A 19,201-nucleotide genomic window follows, 5' to 3' on the forward strand; every position below is an offset into this window, starting at 1 on the left:
TTCTACTGAGCCGGTAAACCTCATTGTAATTGTACAAATTAGATAGAAGCAAACTGTTACATTATTATGTTCTTTTTTTTAGTGATTTATACTAATTTTGTAATTGTTAATGATATTCTTGACACATACAGATGTTTGGGGAAAGGGAAAGGGAGTTGCAGTACTTGAGCACCTTTCTAGGGATGTGAAATCATTAGGGTTAAGCGATGATGACCCTGAAGATCCCACAGGCCTTATGAAATTCTTTAAAATGCCTCTTATAAAAATTAGAAAAGAGATTGTTGCTTTGGCAGCTGTGCATCCTATCACTGATGAGATACGAGAGAGGGTGGAATTATTGCTTCAGACAACAGAAAACTTGCAAGTAAGCAGTAATGAAAGCTTTAATTATAACAAAAGTTCAATAATGGTTTATATTTTATTCTCTTTTATGTCATTAACTAAAATATGTACGTATTGTTTTTACAACAATTTATCTGCCCTCATCAAAGTCGTTCCCACGATCAGGTTGTTGCAGGATCTTCAGGTGATGACGACTTGCTTGGCTTATCACTTTGAGTACCCAAAACACATCATACTTGATACTGTCAATTTTCAAAATAAAGGTTCATCCTTGTTTACAATTCTTGCACTTTTCATATGTTTAATGTATTATTCTTCAGGTGCTGTCAATGTTATTGTGCAAATGCCACTGCTGCTTCATCAGAGGTTACCCTCACCTGTATTGCCGACTGCAATGTCGGCAACACGTAGCATGCAGACATCCTCTAGTGCATGTCATATTGGGCCACCCACTGTTGGTAGATCCCTCTTTTGCTCTATCTTCTGTCATGTGTTTATTTCCCTTCAAGCGTTCTTTCTTGAATTCTAATGCCATTTCATAGTGGATTCATTTTTTGTAGGAGGAGATGTACATGAGGATGTGCCAGAGACGACTACTGCTGGTAACATACCATCATTTCCTGGATCTTCTCGTATTGCTAGTACGGGAACGTTGCAGGCCACATTGGTGGTGAGCGACGAAGAAATGATTCCCTTAAAGATACAAAAGGTTCTAGGTACTTTAAAATTATTATTATATATACTCTAATTGTAATTTACTTTATGATCACTCGTTTTGGAGTAATGATCCCATGAATTTTTTGCAGGCAATGATATTTTCTATAAACATCTTAGTGACATTGCATTGCAGATATTTGGGCCCACCATACGTAAAAGGTGGTACATCATATGTGAACTAACCTTAATCCACTTTTGATTTCATATCATTGCTAGAATAGTTTTCCTTTGATCTATTTCTTGAATTGTAATAAATGTAGCTTCAGTTCATTTCTGAATCTAACAGGTTTGTTTTTGCTTTAAAAGGTGGAATGACCAAGAAAAAAGGTTAAAAGATGAATTGACAAACCAAATGGTTGAGTGGTTTGAAAATGACACCTTTGACAAAACCAAGCTTCTTGATAAAGGTGGCACATATCTAAAGTATGTGAGGGACCAATACAGGACCCATTTGAAGAGGAACCTAAAGTACGAGCGTCCCCCCATGATTCCAGAGAGGGAGTGGAAGGACCTGATTTTGGATGCCAAGGAGAGAATTGAAAGGAAAAAAGGAAATACACCACTAGACGCTAGAAGAAGGTACGTGATACTATTAAGAATATAATTATGTACTAATTAATTACTCTTTATATTTATATAATCTAACATATTTCAAACTTTTTATAGACTGAGTGACATGTCAAAGGCAACCAAGGCAAGGCAAGAAAAGCACGGGCAACACAAACTCGGCTCTGGTGGTTACATGAAACTTGTTGCACGAATTGTAAGTATCTCATGTAAACGAAATATTGCATCAAAATATTAATAAATTGCAAACGTTTTTTTTTAATCAAACAATGCAAGCAAAATTCACGGTACCAAGCAAAAATGCAAGGCTCTGAATTCAATAGAGAGCACACAGAAGATGACAAGAGAATTGCCTACCAGCAAGGCTATTCAGTTGTGGCTGATCCGCTACGAGAATTGAGTGGGCATACACAACATTTGAGTGCATCCGTCACACAGGTAAATATGCTAAATGGAAGTTGTTTCAAATTGAATACTTTACCAATAATCTAATTGATGTTGAGTTCCAACATAAAGTGACTACATTTGTTTTATATAAGCAAGCAATGATAACAATGTGCATGTCATTGGAATGCAACCTACTAATTGTGAAACACCACCTGCACATGAAGGTCCGGATGTGCATCCCAGTAGTGGAGGTATTCATTTGCTATTCAAATTTATTTATTTAGCTATTAATACAATTAAACATTTTAATTTGTAATTAGAGTAGTAATTAATGTAACCTTTTTTGTTAATATTTTAGAGCATGTAGTCAGTGGTGAGCAAGTGGAGCATGATCTGGGTACACAACATCAAGAACATGATGTTCCCCACTTAGGCAAAGAGGACCACTGTTATTGCTTTAAACAGATGTAATTGCAATTGGTGTTCAACATTAATGTAACCTTTAGTATTTCAACTCTAGATAATCTAGAGGGTGTTCAACATGTTGAGGTTGAGGCTACACAAAATGATGTAGCCCCATCAGGTAAAGAGCACAACAATTATGTTCTCTAAATTAATGAAATACTTGTAACAATAATAATTTTTTTTTTTGAATTTAACCCATTTTTTTGTTATTGCAGAGGACCCCCCTTCGCTTCAGTGTCTTCGTCCTCAGTTTAGGACTAGGCACACATCGAGATCACGAGCAGTTGGCGAAACATCTGCAGAGGGGGGAAATGATAAAGAAACCGATGTTCCACTTAGTCTTTTCATAGCTTCAAAGAAAAAACAAAGAAAGAAATGATTGTAATCTAACTTATTTGATAATGACTGATTTTTATGTGTTAGTGAATGTAATTATGTGATAATTAATGGTTATGGATGATATGTGTTAATTAATATTGATGAATGTTGCGTGTTAATTAATGTTAATCAATTTTATGTGTTAATGAACGTTATGTGATATTAATGAATGAATGCTATATTTTATTAATGGTAGAAAGAAAGAAAGAATGAATGTTATAAGATGTTAATGGGGAATTTAGAGTGATGTTGGGGAGGGGAGGGGCAAATGAGCTTCCACCTTCATGTGGTTGGCCCTGTTAAGTAGAGAATATTAAACTATTATCGAAACCAAGCGAAGCTCAACAAGATAACACACTTTTCAATATTTCATTATGTTGCACAGTTAATCTTATTGAATAATGTATATTGAATCTTAATTGCAGGGTCCAACAGAGCCAACACGAACAACAACACCACAAGTTGCTAGGTATAATGAACTCCCATATTGTCTTGTCTGTACACGAACAATATGAGCTGCTTCTAGTGTTGATATCCAAGGTAGGACTACAAAAGTTATGAATATGCCTCATCCTTGTAAGTTTTTTTATTACTTTTTTTTTTTTTTTGTCTTGAGAAGTTTTTTTATTATTTGTAAGTCATGAATATTGCTCTTTAGTTGATTAAAATTAAATGAAAATCTTTAATGAATAATACACAAAACTATATACATATGCAGGCGCACCATGGTTGAGATGGTCCAACTCCCTAGTCTCACTCTACGATTAAGCTCATGCCATATCTAAATCAAAGACATCTCAAATACATCGTCAGTGGAAAGCTGCAAAATGCCATTTTCATACATAAGCAAGACATACACAATTGGGCACAATCACCAAGAGAACGGTAAAAAGTGTGTTTGAGATTGTATCATGGATGCTTTTAAGGATTGTATCATGGATGCAAAAAATCTCTTCATTAATCCTTGACTCATGATTGCTATAATACTTCTTTAGACTTCTCATGTCATTTGTTGCACTTTTTCACTATTTTGGACTGAGTTTCAACTATGTATTTGCCTTGACTTATGACTGTACCTAACTTTGTCCTATCTTTGTAAGCTTCCTCTTTGAATTGTGGTTGTAGCTTTGATAATACCTTTTTAATGTTGCAATATTTGTAAGGAGGACAACTCCTAATGCATGTTGCAAATTGTGTTCTAGTGACTGAGACTAACCTTTTTGTACTTGATGTTTTTGACTAGTTGTCATAACCTCAGACTTTGATGCTTGTGCCTTAATAGAACTAGATGTTTCTTGTATGCATACTTGGTCAAGGATTGCATTATGATGCTATAGGGCTACAAACTAAGATTATTTATTGTATTGAGTTGCACATTTGACATGAGTTGCCCTATGATTGCTATGCCTCTTGAGGTTATAAGGTGTTGTTCTTGTCAAGTTTTGACAATGCTGCAACAATAACGTGTTATTTGTTGTTAAGGTTTGAAAAGACTTTTTAGAAACTTATACCCTACTCTTTTTCACTCAGTAGACTTGATTATTGTCATTTTATTTGGTACTAGGTATGGCTGCCCATGGGCTTTACTATAGACTGCAATCTCTCTAGACTGTATTTTCTGAGTGTTGTTGTTCTATACTTGATCGTCTATTAAGAAAACATAGCTTGAAATGTCCAAAACAATTTATGAATGACTGCACTATCACCAATCTATTTTGAAGATTTGACTATTCTTTAGATTATGATTATGACTGTCATGATATTTCATGAGACTGCTCTCTCCCCATATGAAACCCTTTGTTCCCACAAATCAATGCTTTGAACTTGACTGCAACTTTATAGTGATCACTGTCTTTGTACAGTAAGCTTGCTACTTTCTCAACTTTTGATATATTGGAGGCTCCTAGGATGGTTTCTATCTTATAGTCACAATATCTTGCTATAATTTGCATTTTAGATCACTGCTCAATGATCATATGATGTCTTTGTCTTTTGAATTTGACTCTCGAGCTTGCTCTATTTCTTGACCTTTTGAATAATTTTGGGCCACTATTCATTACTTTTATTACCCTATATGTAAAAGACCTTGCTCATTGCTTCCCGTACTTGATCTTTATCTGGTTTGTGTCAATCCTACTATTGCACCTTTTCTATTTATGATTGAGATTTATTTTGGGATAAAAAACTCTTGATGATTTCACTAAATGACTTTTGCATGACTGTACTTTTAAGCTATCCTAGGGAACAAAAGAGACCTAGGGATTTGCTCACTTCAAGGAAAAAGAAAATCTAGCAAGACAATCAACCCTTTTAAATAATATGTGGAACCCTTATGGTGAGGAAGAAAGCATTGACAAACTTATAGATGTTGTCATAACACAAAGCTAAAACTATATTATTTTTTATAGATAATCAGATTTCTCCTTTAACCCGGCTTTTGCTTGAATCATTACTGTAGGCATATCCAATGCATGATTTAAACAATAAGATACGAAAAATTCTAAAATAGGGTTCTGAAAACCCTACCTCCAAATGTGGATATCTACTGTTATGACTATGACAATTTCTCTTCAGAAGCTTTGATGCTAACTTCTATCACGCCTAAACTCTGCATGTGGTTTGCATGGTGTTGGCATGAGGTGCTTTGTAAATGTCCTTATGGACTCTCTTCATATTTTTATGAAACTCCTTCATCGAAGAGGCAAACCTCTCATTCAAACTTTGAAGTAACCCTTTGACTATTGCATGCAGTCCTTTTCTTATAAACCTTCCTCCTTGCGGTGACATGCTAGGACACAAACTGAAGGCGTAGCTTGTGGAACCTGTTGAGCATCAAATCTGAATTAAGTAAAATATCTTGATTTGAGAGATTAAATCATAGAAGCCATCTATCTTTGGAAGAAATCATCATTTTCATTGATACCGTAATAATCCATAAGTTATCGAACAAGTCTAATAGCATTCTATCGAAATATCCAAAATTCAAATAGTATCGATGAGACCCAGCGATGTCTCATCGATATAAAAAGGGTATCGAAGGAAAGGTAACACCGATGAACTCTAAAAGGGACTCATTGAAAGCAATGATTCCACCGAAAGAGGATATCGAAGAAAGCAGAGACGGTTTTCATCGACGGGAAAAGGCTTCTGAGGAAATAATACCATCGGCGCAACATGAAGGAAACTTACCGAAAGAAGCGTTCTTATCAAAAGAATGATATCGATCAAACAGAAGGAAGCTACATCGATAAAAGATATCGATAAGGATATGAGTTTCGAGGAGGCTAAAAGACATGTTACTGATAGGAGTGATTTTACTGATGAACTTTATTGAGGAAGATTACTAATGAGATCATCGATGAAAGATGATAGTAGAAGCAAATCATCAAAAGAAAGATGGCCTCGATGAAACAATAGACCCATTCATCGAAGGAGTGTAGTGATGTCGATAGAAAAAGTGTTTCGATGGAAGGATAAAGGAAGTTACCGAAGCCCAAGGTTTCTTCAACATGAAACTCGATGGACATCAGATATATATCGATGAGGAAATAGGTTTCGAGGAGGCTAAAAGGCATGTCTCCGATATGCATTGTTTCGTCGATATAACTTTATTGGTGGAAGACGACAAGAGAGGATAAAGAAAGGCTTCAGTGAGACAATAGATCCATTCATCGATGGGGCATAGTGATATCGATGGAAGAGGTATTTCGGTGGATAAATAAAGGAGGTCACCAAAGCCCAAGGTTTCTTCGACATAAAAACCCGATGGATATCAGATAGGTATCGGTGAGGAGACAACCACAATGACCGAATACAACATTTCGATGAAGGGAGAAAATACCTAGTCGAATTAATGTTCGAAACAAAAGTGTTAGTTGACAGTTATATGTTGAAAAGCCACGACGCTTGGTGATAATGTATACTCTCATATAAAGGAGGGAGCTTTTGTAATATGGACGAAATTTAGAGAAAGGAGTAGATTATAGCCTCAGGCTTACCACTGTACTATTTTGGCGAATATGTATAATATAATCAGTTATTTTTCCTTTGCATATGTGAACTTTTAGTAGTGGGAAAAGGAGGAGGAAACAAAGACTGTTCCAGATTCTCTTCTATCATAGTCATGCAAATATTGCATTCGAGGGGTATTTCCTTCCTCGTTTCCTCTCACATCAGGTATGTATCTATTTCATATCTGACTGAAATGCAAAGGTTAATCATGTATCACTAATTGACTGTGGAAATATTACTCATTAAAAGAAAAAGTAAAATGAATTGAAAAGAATCTTTCTCTGATAGTTGTGAACATACTATCATGCCTAACTGTGATTATTCTGTCTTGCATAGCCGTGTAAATTCCGCCTCGAGTAGCCGATGTATAGCTATTGCATGTTCATGATCTTTCTTGTTAAGATAAATTGTAGAGCCTACATGATTTACTCATTCATTATCAAGTCTTTAACTTAAGGAAGATAAATTTATTCACAGACATAAATCATGACAATATTCTGTTACTTTTCATCGAATACACTGTCTTACCTTATTCATAAGAAAATTGAATACTGCATTCATATCTTGTGCATTGTATGGTTGAGTAGCAAGCTCAAAGCATTAACTATAGAATATGATTGCTAGCCCATGAGGGCATAATAGCCGAGTATTGCAGCTATTCTATGTTTATTTGTTTTCCACTCTTAACTCATAGTTCAACCGAATATGGTTCATCTTGGAATCAATGCACATCGGTTATAATCAGATTATAACCAGTCTCCATGGTTGCAAGACCTGGAGAAGGATTCTTATCATGAATTAGATGCATACTTTTGGGAATATACAAAGACAAAAAAATATATTAGAATCATATTTTTTGTTGAGTCATAATATGATGTGTTAATTTAGCTAAATAAGGGAACCAATGTTGTATTAGGTTTAATTCTATGATGAAAGTTGAAGCTTGTTAGAGATAGGGGATTTGTAGCAGTTGGCTTGTTAGGTTATGTCACAATCCCATGAAGGTCCTTGTAAACCGTTAATGTTAGTAGACATGAGACTGTTATGTAACGAATTGGATCAGCTAAACCTAGAAGTTCTGTAACCAATGAATCAATTGACTCAAGTGTATGTTAATTATCTTATGATGGTCATTTATGACCGTTATTCTTAGTAGACATTAAGCAGTTCACTAGATAGTTGGTTAGTAAACCAGTGAGTTAGTTGGCTCAAGTGTATGCTATTTATCATATGATGGTCGTTAATAACCATTATTGTTAGTACACATTAAGCAAATGGCTTGTTTAGATGGTTGGTAACTAGTGAGTTTGTTGAGCTCAAGAATTGGATATACAAGTCGAGCAAGGGAGGTGAACACTAACAATGCATTGGTGCTTGCAATGATATGTATATGTATATGTATATGATGCTCTGCAAAAAGAAGGATAGTTAGAAAAACCTATTTGATAGCTACACACACAAAGAGAAGCACAAGAAACAAATGTTAGTCATTGGGGTTAGCAAATCAAAGATTAAACACTATCCTAATCAAGCATATCAAGAAAGACACTACATAACAAATAAAAAGCTTCATGAATCTAAGAAAAGATGAACTCTGTGGTCTAACTACCATAGATAGCAAGAAACTCTCCAACCAAAGCAGGGGAGACAAAACCAACAATCTTTGCTTAGGGAGGAGCTCTAGACCCCAAATCTGAAGAAAGAAATAGAGCTAAAGTAAGTGAATTGGATAACAACAAGAATGTAAAGTGCACCCTTGATTTGCTAACCAAAATGCTCAAAATTAAATGAAAATCTTTAATGAATACACAAAACTATATACATATGCAGGCGCACCATGGTTGAGATGGTCCAACTCCCTAGTGTCACTCTACGATTAAGCTCATGCCATATCTAAATCAAAGACATCTCAAATACATCGTCGATGGAAAGCTGCAAAGTGTCATTTTCATACACAAGCAAGACATACACAATTGGGCACAATCACCAAGAGAACAAAGTGTGTTTGAGATCATTGTCCTAATTGTGGTATGGTCAGGAAGAGGTTGACAAATTTATGGTGATCTCTTCGTGACCACACCACAATTAGGACAATGATCTCAAACACACTTTTTACTATTCTCTTGGTGATTGTGCCCAATTGTGTATGTCTTGCTTATGTATGAAAATGGTATTTTGCAGCTTTCCATCGATGATGTATTTGAGATGTGTTTGATTTAGATATGGCATGATCTTAGTCGTAGAGTGAGACTAGGGAGTTGGACCATCTCAACCATGGTGCGCTTGATCATATTAGTTTGAAACCATGTGCCTCATATTAGCCTCAAACCTATACCCCTACTGGTAGGTGGTGGGGATAGAATATCATTCGCTGTACATATCAATGACTGGATAATAATTACTATTTTTTGATAAAAATTATCATCATCGGAATTACGACGAATACCAAGCTTTCGATTGACAATGTAATCAACGGATATAAAACGTTCTCGTCGGTGAAATGTTCTGGAGTCGTCGCACTTCCGACTCAAATGACACAAACATCTGACGAGGATGTTGTATGTGCGATGACACTTCGTAGTCGGATGATCGTCGATGTCTCCGAATGGACCGATGACACAAGCGTCGGATAAACAACATCACTGTTGGTGCAAAGTTCCAAATCACCGTCGGCTTTGTGACGAAATCTACTGATTTCGACGACTTCTTTGATCGTCGGTAGAGTCCATTGGATTGTTGTATTTCTGACGGGCATGGCATCGTCGACCAATCTGATGTCGAGTTTTCGACGGTTGATTTTGTCGGCACTCCGACGAAAATTCGTTGCAAATCCGACAAACGACCGTCAAAAATCAGCTCCGAATGTACTAGTGAAAGTAATCGATTTCATTGGTAGATATTAATATTTGTATTCACAAATTTTACGTAATGGTGATGTTCAAAAGATTTTCATTAATAATTTGCAGAAGGACATTAGAGATAAGCTTTTGTTTTTTGATTTTGCATATTTCACACAATAATGCACAACACTTCATAATTATCAAGTTCAAGTGAGTCTATATGAACACTCTTCATCTTTGACTCCAATTGATAGGAATGAAGATGCTCATCAATACTTTCAAAACTTTATAAAAGAAAAAAAAAAATTCACCAAGATGAATACCAATAGTTCTTCTAATCATATTGATTCTCAAGTGGCAACTACAACACTTTGTAACTCACTTTTATTCAAAATTTAGAAATCGCAACTTCACTCCTCTTTCTAAATCATTGCATAACATCATACTTAAATTAATTAATAATAATGTGATGAAGCTTCCTCTCGTCTGTCCCATAGATACTTCCAAGCCGTTTTAACCTTTTTATTTGAAAGCCTTTTGCCAATTGATTCCATTGACAAACTGGGTATGATCTTGAGAACTGCATTCGATTGAAGCATGAAATTTAAGATCTTATTGATTCTAATATTACAATAGTGGATAGTGCCAATGTTAAGGGGAATAAATTTGTGGCACCCCTTAATCAAAATTTGCAATTTACCAATCCTTTGCCTTCCCACTCTACCAATGTTGTTGAGCATAAAGATAGAGGCTTTATAGTTATTGATGGTATATCTAGTTAAGACAACAATGCTGTTAACTTAATTGAGGAAATTAAGCGTTGCATCACCTTTGACTCGAGATATTATAAAAGCACTTGATGGACCTTTATTCAATAAACCTTTAGGATCCACTTTGATTACTATTCCTAATTATTTTTCATCTATGGATATGGACATAACTATTTCGCCTCCATATCTTATATGGTGCGGTTCCACCTCCAAAATACTATAAAGGACAAATAGAGGAGCACCCAACATCTTGTATCTATTGACCTAGTGTGGTTCCATCTGTTCCTCCCATTTCTAGAGAAAAGGAAAAAAATGAATCAATGTTGTGTGATCCCCAACCTTCATACAAGGTTCTTTTCATAAAAAGCGAAATCATAGTGTGAGAGAATGTTGATGAAGATATCATTCCAAGGCTCGCGAGATTGCTTCCCAAACAATTCCTCCCTTGCGCATTTAAATGTTGACTCGGTCTTGATTTTCCAGCTTCACCTAACCATAGGGAGGAGCTTTATCTTGATCCTCCTCCTCAAAGATTGAAGTTGTCTATGCAAATTGATTCTTCTTGTTCATCTCCTTTGCAGATGAGATCTCTTACTATAATTATCTTAGATTCTGTGAGAAGCAACAACTGAGCTAGGATATGATGTCAGTCATAGATCACTTGCAACTCCAAGCAATAGATGATTAAAGATCATAATAGTTGAGTGGAGATAAATTTGAAATGAGAGAAAAATAGAGATAAAGAAGAGAATTTTAAGAAGACTCCCAATTCTCTCACCGAGCTATCATTGAACTAGTGAAGGTGAGAGTAGAGTGCTGATTATAGAGAAAACTAATGACATATATATCCAAGGGGTTCATTAACTATTATTTCGCCAAAAAATGTGGCACAACCTCCTTAGATGAATACATGAAAAGAGTTGTGGAATATAGTACATAAAGCCAAAAGAGGCCGAGAAACCCACTACCCCATATCCCACTTAGGAAATAACAAAATAGTGGTTATGTGAGGTGGCACAAGAAGCCAAGAGAGGGTGTGTAACTCAACTACCCATGTGAGGGAGAGAGTTACACATGTAGCTGAAATATTTTGCACGTGTCCTCATATTAACCATACCTAGTAATCTAAGCAACCTTAAATAATATGCACAAAAAAAAAAAAAATACCCCCAACATAAGGAAAAATAAAAACCTACAACAACACCCCCCTTAAGCATAAGTTAGGTGGGTCAAAAGATGGGTTAATGAGGTCATGATAAGTACCCATGTATATAAAGATTCCCCCAAAAGAACAAGCCTCACATAATAGGAGTACCCCCCCTAAATAGAGAGGGAAAAATGCCCCCAAAAGTAGTTAGAGAATGAAGGACTAAGAAGTGCCTCCTAAAGTAGACACCTGCTGCATCCTAAGTAAAGCTTGCAAATGAAGGAACTTTCTTTTGGTGAAGGGTTTGGTGAAGATCTTTGTAGTTTGCTCTAATGTAGAACAATACTTAAGAACCAATGATGCCATCTTGAATTAACTTTTGAATGTAGTGCATATGTATCTTTATATGTTTTGTCCTCTAGTGAAGAATTGGATTTCTTGAAATCTGTATAACACTTTGATTATCACAAAAGATGACTATAGACTTTCTGAATGGAATACCAATGACGCAGGAGCATCCCTGGTTCTTCACAATCTGGTATCAATCAAAAACATTTCTTTTTCAGTTTGTTCCTGTTTTGTAGTTTTAGCATTTCTTTCTGCATTTTCTTGCATTTGCTCACCGGATTTTGCGGAGTTGGATTTTGCTTGTGGACACGATCATCTTCCTTTTCGCAAAACCGTGGGATGTTTGGATCATTTTTTGACAAGTTATCGCTTCCGTATTCCAAGACAATTTTTTGGCTTAGAACACCAGAACTGCTTGGACCTATTTGGTATTGGTGAATCTTGCAGATCCTTTCCGTACCTTGCGGGGGTTTAGTTCATGATTCCAATGTTCCTTGGTGTGTGGCCAAACTTCCCTATGATCTGCACTTCATTCTTTGGATTTTTCGGAGGATTCTCTTTGGCGAAGGCCGACCTGGTGGTCTTTCATGTTTCATCATGTTCTTCGTTGTTTGATCTCTCTTGGGCCAACTGGATACCCCTGCATCATATAAATCATTGTAATTGAGCATTAGAAATCATTCCAGAAAACATGAAGATATATCTTAGGATTTAGAGGTCCAGAGTTGACCGATTCTGTAATTGAGCATGTTCGTAGCTGGCCAATGAGCCGAATCTTGTAACCAGATGTTACCAGTGATTTGTAATCAGTTTTTCATGATCTAATTCATTCAGTTTTACATTTCCTCCATCATTTCCTCTTTTTTTTCGTTGTGTTTACTCTTGTTGCCTTGTCCAGATTGATCTCATTGAGGTCCCTCCTAACCGGTGACTGCACCAAGTGGTATCAAAGTGAGTTTCATTTCGGAGATTGCGTTGTCCTGAAGATCTTGTTGTGGGGCGACGGATTGTGGATTTGACATTCAGTTGAAAAGGACTGGCATGAAGATGGTATGAAGAAGAAATAGGAATGGTTGAGTAGGTGGGAATGCAGACCTTGGTGTGATGGAAATGTTGAGGGGAATTGCAGCCAGGCTAGAAGCTGTTGAAACAACCTAGAGAAGAGGTCGACATATTGAAGATGTGAGCGAAGATGAAGAAGAAGAAGCACTGGTAGAATATGTAGAAAATCCACTGGCGATCGATCCGGAAGAAGAGAGGTTGTTGAGTGTTTTGTGTAGGGCGAACACTAAACCGCATTTTGCCCCACTAGAGTATGATGGAAAGTTGGATTCAAATGAATTAATGGATTGTATTTCAGAGATGCAAAAGTATTTTGATTTTGAGAACACCACAAAAGAAAGAAAGGTGAAATATGCCTGTATCCGAGTGAAAGGTCATGCAAATCTTTGGTGGGAACATTTGTAGGTTGATAGATAAAGAAGAGGCAAAGATAAGATTAAATCATGGGAGCAAATGGTTGGCAAGTTAAAATCGAAGTTTATGTCAGCTGATTACCAAGTAAATCTATTCCAGAAGTTGCAGAACTTAAAGCAGAAACAATCAAGCGTGAAGGAGTATATCGAAGCATTCTACAAGTCGAATATCAGATCTAGAATGTCAATGATGAGGTTGAAAAAATTGCAAGATATTTGAATGGATTGCAAATGTCTATACAAGATGAACTCAGTTTGATCAAGTTGCTGAGTGTTGAAGAAGCTTACTAATATGCCTAGAAAGTAGAAGAGATGTTGAAAAAAATACATGAGAAGAGACAAAGAGGTAGAGGTGGAAGGTTTCCCATAGGAAGATTTCAAGGAGGTAGAGGATATCCCAGAGGAAAAGGAACATGTGCAGATTAGAGCAAGGACAAGGAAGAAAGAAAAGATGGTAGTTCATATCAAAAGGATGATAGAAATTTCTACTGCAGGGGAGAACCTGATGGTTACCAAAATGAAAGTTTTGGAAAAGATGATAGAAGATAAGATAAGCGAGTGTTTAGAGAAACTTGCTTTAAGTGTGGATGAGAAGGACATCGTGCTTTTGATTGTAAAAAGACAGAGAACAGTGGGAGAACAACAATGGTGGAAGAAATCCCCACCGGATCAGCTAACAAACCGAAAGATGAAAAAATATTGATGATGAGGAGAGCTTTGTGTCATACCGGAGAAGATTAAGAGCCCTTGCAGAGGAGAAATTTGTTCAAAACCAGATGTAAAGTATCCAGTAAGTGTTGAAAAGTATTATTGATAGTGGTAGTTTGAATAATCTTGTTTTAAAAGAGATGGTGAATAAATTGAAGTTGGAAAGATTGAAACACCCTAAGCCTTACCAAATAGCTTGGATTTAAGATGATCATAAGTTGTTAGTAAATCAGCAATGTTTGGTGAAATTGAAAATTGGAAATTATCATGATGAAGTTTTGTGTGATATTATGGATATTTGCCATCTTTTGTTGGAAGACCTTGGCAGTTCGATAGATAGCCAATACATGATGGAAGGAAGAACGTATACACTATTGTAGCAAATGGGATGAAACAAACCTTGTTACCCTTGGAGGAACCCCTAAAGAGTGAAGTCTGTATGAATGCTAGAATCTGTTTGGTGGATGGAAGGTAATTCCTGGATGGAATGAGACATGAGAATGTGTGTTTTGTCTTAGTTTCTAAGAAGAGTGAGAACCCGAAGCCTGAAGAAGAACAACCGAAGGAGGTAAAAGAGTTGCTGACAGAATTTAGAGACATCATTTCAGTTAATGTGCCTGATGGATTACCACCTGTGAGGAGTATCAGTAATTGCATGGACCTGATTCCCGGAGCTAGTTTGTCTAACAAAGTTGCACACTGGATGACACCGACAGAGAATGAAGAATTGAATAGACAAGTACAAGAATTGTTGAACAAATGTTTGATTAGAGAAAGTCTGAGTCCTTGTGCAGTACCAACAATATTAGCACATCAGAAGGATGGAGAATGGAGGATGTGTGCCAATTCTAGAGCAATAAACAAGATCACAGTGAAGTACTGGTTTCCTTTACCCAGGATGGGTGACATAATGGATTGTTTGAGTGTAGCCAAATATTACACAAAGATAGACTTGAAGAGTTGATATCATCAGATTAGAATCAGAGAAAGAGGTGAGTGGAAGACAACATTCAAGACAAATGAGGGATTGTATGAATGGTTGGTATTGCTTTTTGGGTTGACTAATGCACCAAGTACTTTCATGAGGTTGATGAACGAGGTATTGAAGAAATTCTTGGGTAAGTTTGTTATTGTATATTTGGATGACATTTTGATTTTCAGTAAAACAAAAGAGGAGCATTTTTTGCATTTAAGACAAGTTTTGCAGTGGTTGGGAGAGGAGAAGTTGTTGATAAGTCTTAAGAAGTGTACTTTCATGAATGAAGAGTTGGTCTATTTGGGATTTGTAATATTTGTAGATGGACTAAAGATGAACCCTGAGAAGGTAAGAGCAATTGTTGAATGATGTACACTAGAAAGCATTGGAGAGGTAAAGATCATTTTATGGATGGGCTAGTTTCTATCGGAAGTTTATCATAAATTTCAGTTCAGTTTGTAGCCCTATGATTGAGACAATGAGAGGAGATATGAGAGAATTCAAGTGGACAACCAGAGCAAATAAGAGTTTTGAGTTGCTGAAGCAGAAGATAACTGAGTAGCCTGTGCTAGCTTTACCGAATTTCAACAAAGTATTTTGTGTAGATTGTGATGCAAGTGAGAATGCTATTGGAGCCGTGTTAAGTCAGGAAGGGAGAGCAGTAACTTATTTCAATGAAAAGTTGAATGATGCAAAAAGGAGATATTCCATGCATGATCAAGAATTTTATGCCATAATTCAAGCCTTGAAGAAGTGGAGACATTACCTTTTGCATAAGGAGTTTGTGTTGTATACTGATCATCAAGCCTTATAGTATTTGAATAGTCAGAGTAAGTTGAATTAGAGACACATGAGATGGGTAGAATTTTCACAAAGTTACACGTTTGTGTTGCAGCATAGGAGTGGAAAGTCAAATAAAGTTACTAATGCATTGAGTAGGAGAAGGAATTTGTTGAGAAAGATGAAAGTGACAGTGTTAGGATTTGAGGAGTTGAAGACCTTGTATGATGATGACCCAGATTTTGTAGAGCCTTGGAAAGCATGTAGAGCACCGGTTATGATAGATAGAAGTCAATGGCTAGATTATTTCATTCAGGATGGGATGCTATTTAGAGGAGTTCAATTGTTCATACCTAAGAGTTCTATGAGGGAGAATCTGATAAAGGAGAAGCATAGTGGAGGATTAACTAGACACTTTGGTGTTGACAAAACTGTGGCATTGGTGAGTGAAAATTACTTTGGGCCTCAAATTCATAAGGATGCAAAGAAATTTTATAGAGTTGTAGAGTTTGTCTAGTTGCAAAAGGCAGTAGTCAGAATGGGGATTGTATACACCTTTGATAGTATCAGAGTGACCTTGGGAGGATATAAGCATGTATTTCATACTTGGATTACCTAAGACATAGAGAGAAAATGATTCTATATTTGTGTTGGTGGATAGATTCTTGAAGATGGCTCATTTCATACCTTGTAAGAAGACATCAAATGCAATGAATATAGTTGACTTATTTTTCAAGGAGGTAGTGAGATTGCATGGATTATCTAAGAGCATAGTTTCAGACATAGACACTAAGTTTGTTGGTTATTTTTGAAGGACACTTTGGAAGAAGATGAAGACATATTTGAAATTCAGTTCTACTTTTTACCCATAGACTGATGGACAGACAGAGGTAGTAAATAGTGGCTTAGGAAATTTGTTGAGATGCTTAGTTGGAGAGAAGATTGGAAGTTGGGATTTGATCCTTGTACAAGTAGAGTTTGCTTACAATAATTCAGTGAACATGAGTACTGAAAGAACACCCTTTGAGATTGTTACCAGAGTACACCCTAGAGGTATATCAGAATTGATGGATATCAATAATGAAGAAAAGAGGAGTGCGGAGGCAAAAGAGTTTGCAGATCATATGAAGGCCTTACATATTCAGGTTAAGCAACATTTGGAGGATATGAACAACAAGTATAGGGAGAAACTAGATGAGAAGAGAAGACATAAAGAATTTGAAGTTGACAATGAAGTGATGGTGTATCTAAGAAAAGAAAGATTTCTAGTTGGCACCTATAACAAGCTGCAGACAAGGAAGTTTGGAGCTTGTAAGATCTTGAGAAACTTTAGTTTTTGAAATGCATATGAAGTGGAGCTACTAGATAGTTTGAGTATCTCACCTATACTCAACATTACAGATCTACAACTTTAGATTTAAGAATGAAATTCTATAAAAACTGAGCGCATAGGGTGAGTTTGAGAATCCAAGAAATGGCCAAAATTAGGGTGATGTGGAACTTATTTACAGAGAAATTTTTTGTTTCATTCTAGATTCTTAGAGAAGAGACTCCTTAATTGTTTAGTTAAAATAGCAAAGTTGAATTATTTTAATCTTCTAGTCCCAAGACCACAAATTTTTTTGGGGTTGTAAACCTGATCCTAAGCAAGATGGATTATATTTTTCTCTTTAGTACAAGATCAAAGAAAACATTTTTGAATGTTTTAAATCTTCTCCACAAACTTAGAAGGAATCTTAAGAAAAATCATAACATACACTAGAAGATTTTGGAGGGAGGCTTTGATGAGTTAAACTTTACAATCTTAGTTGAGAACCATACCTTTCCACCCAACTAGTTTTGCATTGAATCTATTAATCAACCCACACTAGAATCACCTAGGAGTCGAATTCCTAGAAACCTGGGAAGTCAAGATAAGTTGCAAGCAAGTCCTCAAATTTACATCCAAAAATATATGCAATTATCCTTTGTCTAGGAAACAAGTTATTAAGAAATGATGCAGGAGAATTCCCAGTTCTTGGCAATCTTGCATCAACCAAAAACATTTGTTTGTCAGTTTGTTTTCTGCTTTTGTAGTTTCAACATTTCTCACTGTATTTTTTTGCATTTGCACACCGAATCTTGCAGAGATGGATTTTTCTTGTGAACATGATTATCTTCCTTTTTCCCAAAACCGCAGGCCATTTGGATGATTTTCCAGCAAGTTATTGCTTCTGGATTCTGAGACAGTTTTTTGGCTTAGAACCCTAGAACTGCTTGGACCTATTTTGCCATTGGTGAATCCTACAAATCCTTTCCATAGCTTGCAGAGCTTCAGTTCGTTGATTCCAATGTTCCTTGGCGTGTGGCCGACCTTCCCTCTAATTCGCACTTCATCCTTTGGATTTTCTGGAGGAATCTCTTTGGCGGAGGCCGACCTGTTGGTTTAATACATTTGATATTGTTCTTTGGCATTTGATCCCTCTTGGGCTGACCTATGTCCCTGTTAAATTAATGTAATTAAACTGTTGGCATATGTGTGTAGAGTTTGATGGCATAATGATATTGTATGTTGTCATTGATATCAATAAGCTAAAGTATGAACCGGTATATTGAAGAAAGCAACCGACAAGTGAACCAGTATGATGGTATGAAGTGAACCGGTATGATGATGTGAACCGACATATGTGAAATGGTGAACTGGTATGTTGGAATGTGAACTGGTATCGAGGAATCATTTGATATGACTACTGATTCGTAGTCTTAGCTTCAGGGTTTCTGGTTGATGCATTTCAAGTCTATGTGATTCGACCAACGACATCTTATGATGGGTTAGCATTGAAATGAAGATCTGATCGTGTTGCCACGTCAACCTTATGTGCGTGAAGAATTTCCTTGAGGATCTTGCATGAAGAAGATTGATTCTATCTACCTCGGGAATGTGCAAAGTCTCAGTAAACGGTGGAGATCACGTGATGGGTTATCAGCCCCCAAAAGCGATGAAGCACGAGTGATGGAGAACGTCTTGAGATTTGTTCAAGATTGTCTTATTCTATGCAATGTGTTTGAATGGTCAGGATTGGATCGACTGTATTGTTAACCTAAATGTTTAGGGTTTAAGTTTTATGCTACTGACCTATCTGTTTCCTATAAGGTCGATGATGATTCACATTTTGGGGTTGTTGGCAAATGTTATGTGTGTATCCAAGTGAAGAGATACTTGATTCTTGCCAAACCGGAGCAGTGAGTAGAAATCTACAAAGTGTGATTGTAGAAGTAAAGGAACTGAAATGGATCTGTCTTGGCATTGA

At 36.4% G+C, this 19,201-nt stretch overlaps 1 protein-coding gene across 1 annotated transcript; it reads left to right on the plus strand.

Moving 5' to 3' along the window:
* Positions 1–289: 289 nt before the first annotated feature.
* LOC131075808 (uncharacterized) lies at positions 290–2,957 on the plus strand. Its single transcript, XM_058012706.2, has 10 exons — positions 290–364; positions 508–526; positions 663–800; positions 903–1,058; positions 1,149–1,218; positions 1,366–1,638; positions 1,726–1,822; positions 1,934–2,264; positions 2,372–2,596; positions 2,694–2,957. Exons 3-8 carry the CDS (start codon positions 686–688, stop codon positions 2,024–2,026), a joined length of 804 nt encoding a protein of 267 aa, XP_057868689.1. The 5' UTR covers positions 290–364; positions 508–526; positions 663–685; the 3' UTR covers positions 2,027–2,264; positions 2,372–2,596; positions 2,694–2,957.
* The last annotated feature ends 16,244 nt before the right edge of the window (positions 2,958–19,201 follow it).

The sequence above is a fragment of the Cryptomeria japonica genome, chromosome 3 (genome assembly GCF_030272615.1).
Source record: "Cryptomeria japonica chromosome 3, Sugi_1.0, whole genome shotgun sequence".
NCBI classification, from domain to species: Eukaryota; Viridiplantae; Streptophyta; class Pinopsida; order Cupressales; family Cupressaceae; genus Cryptomeria; species Cryptomeria japonica.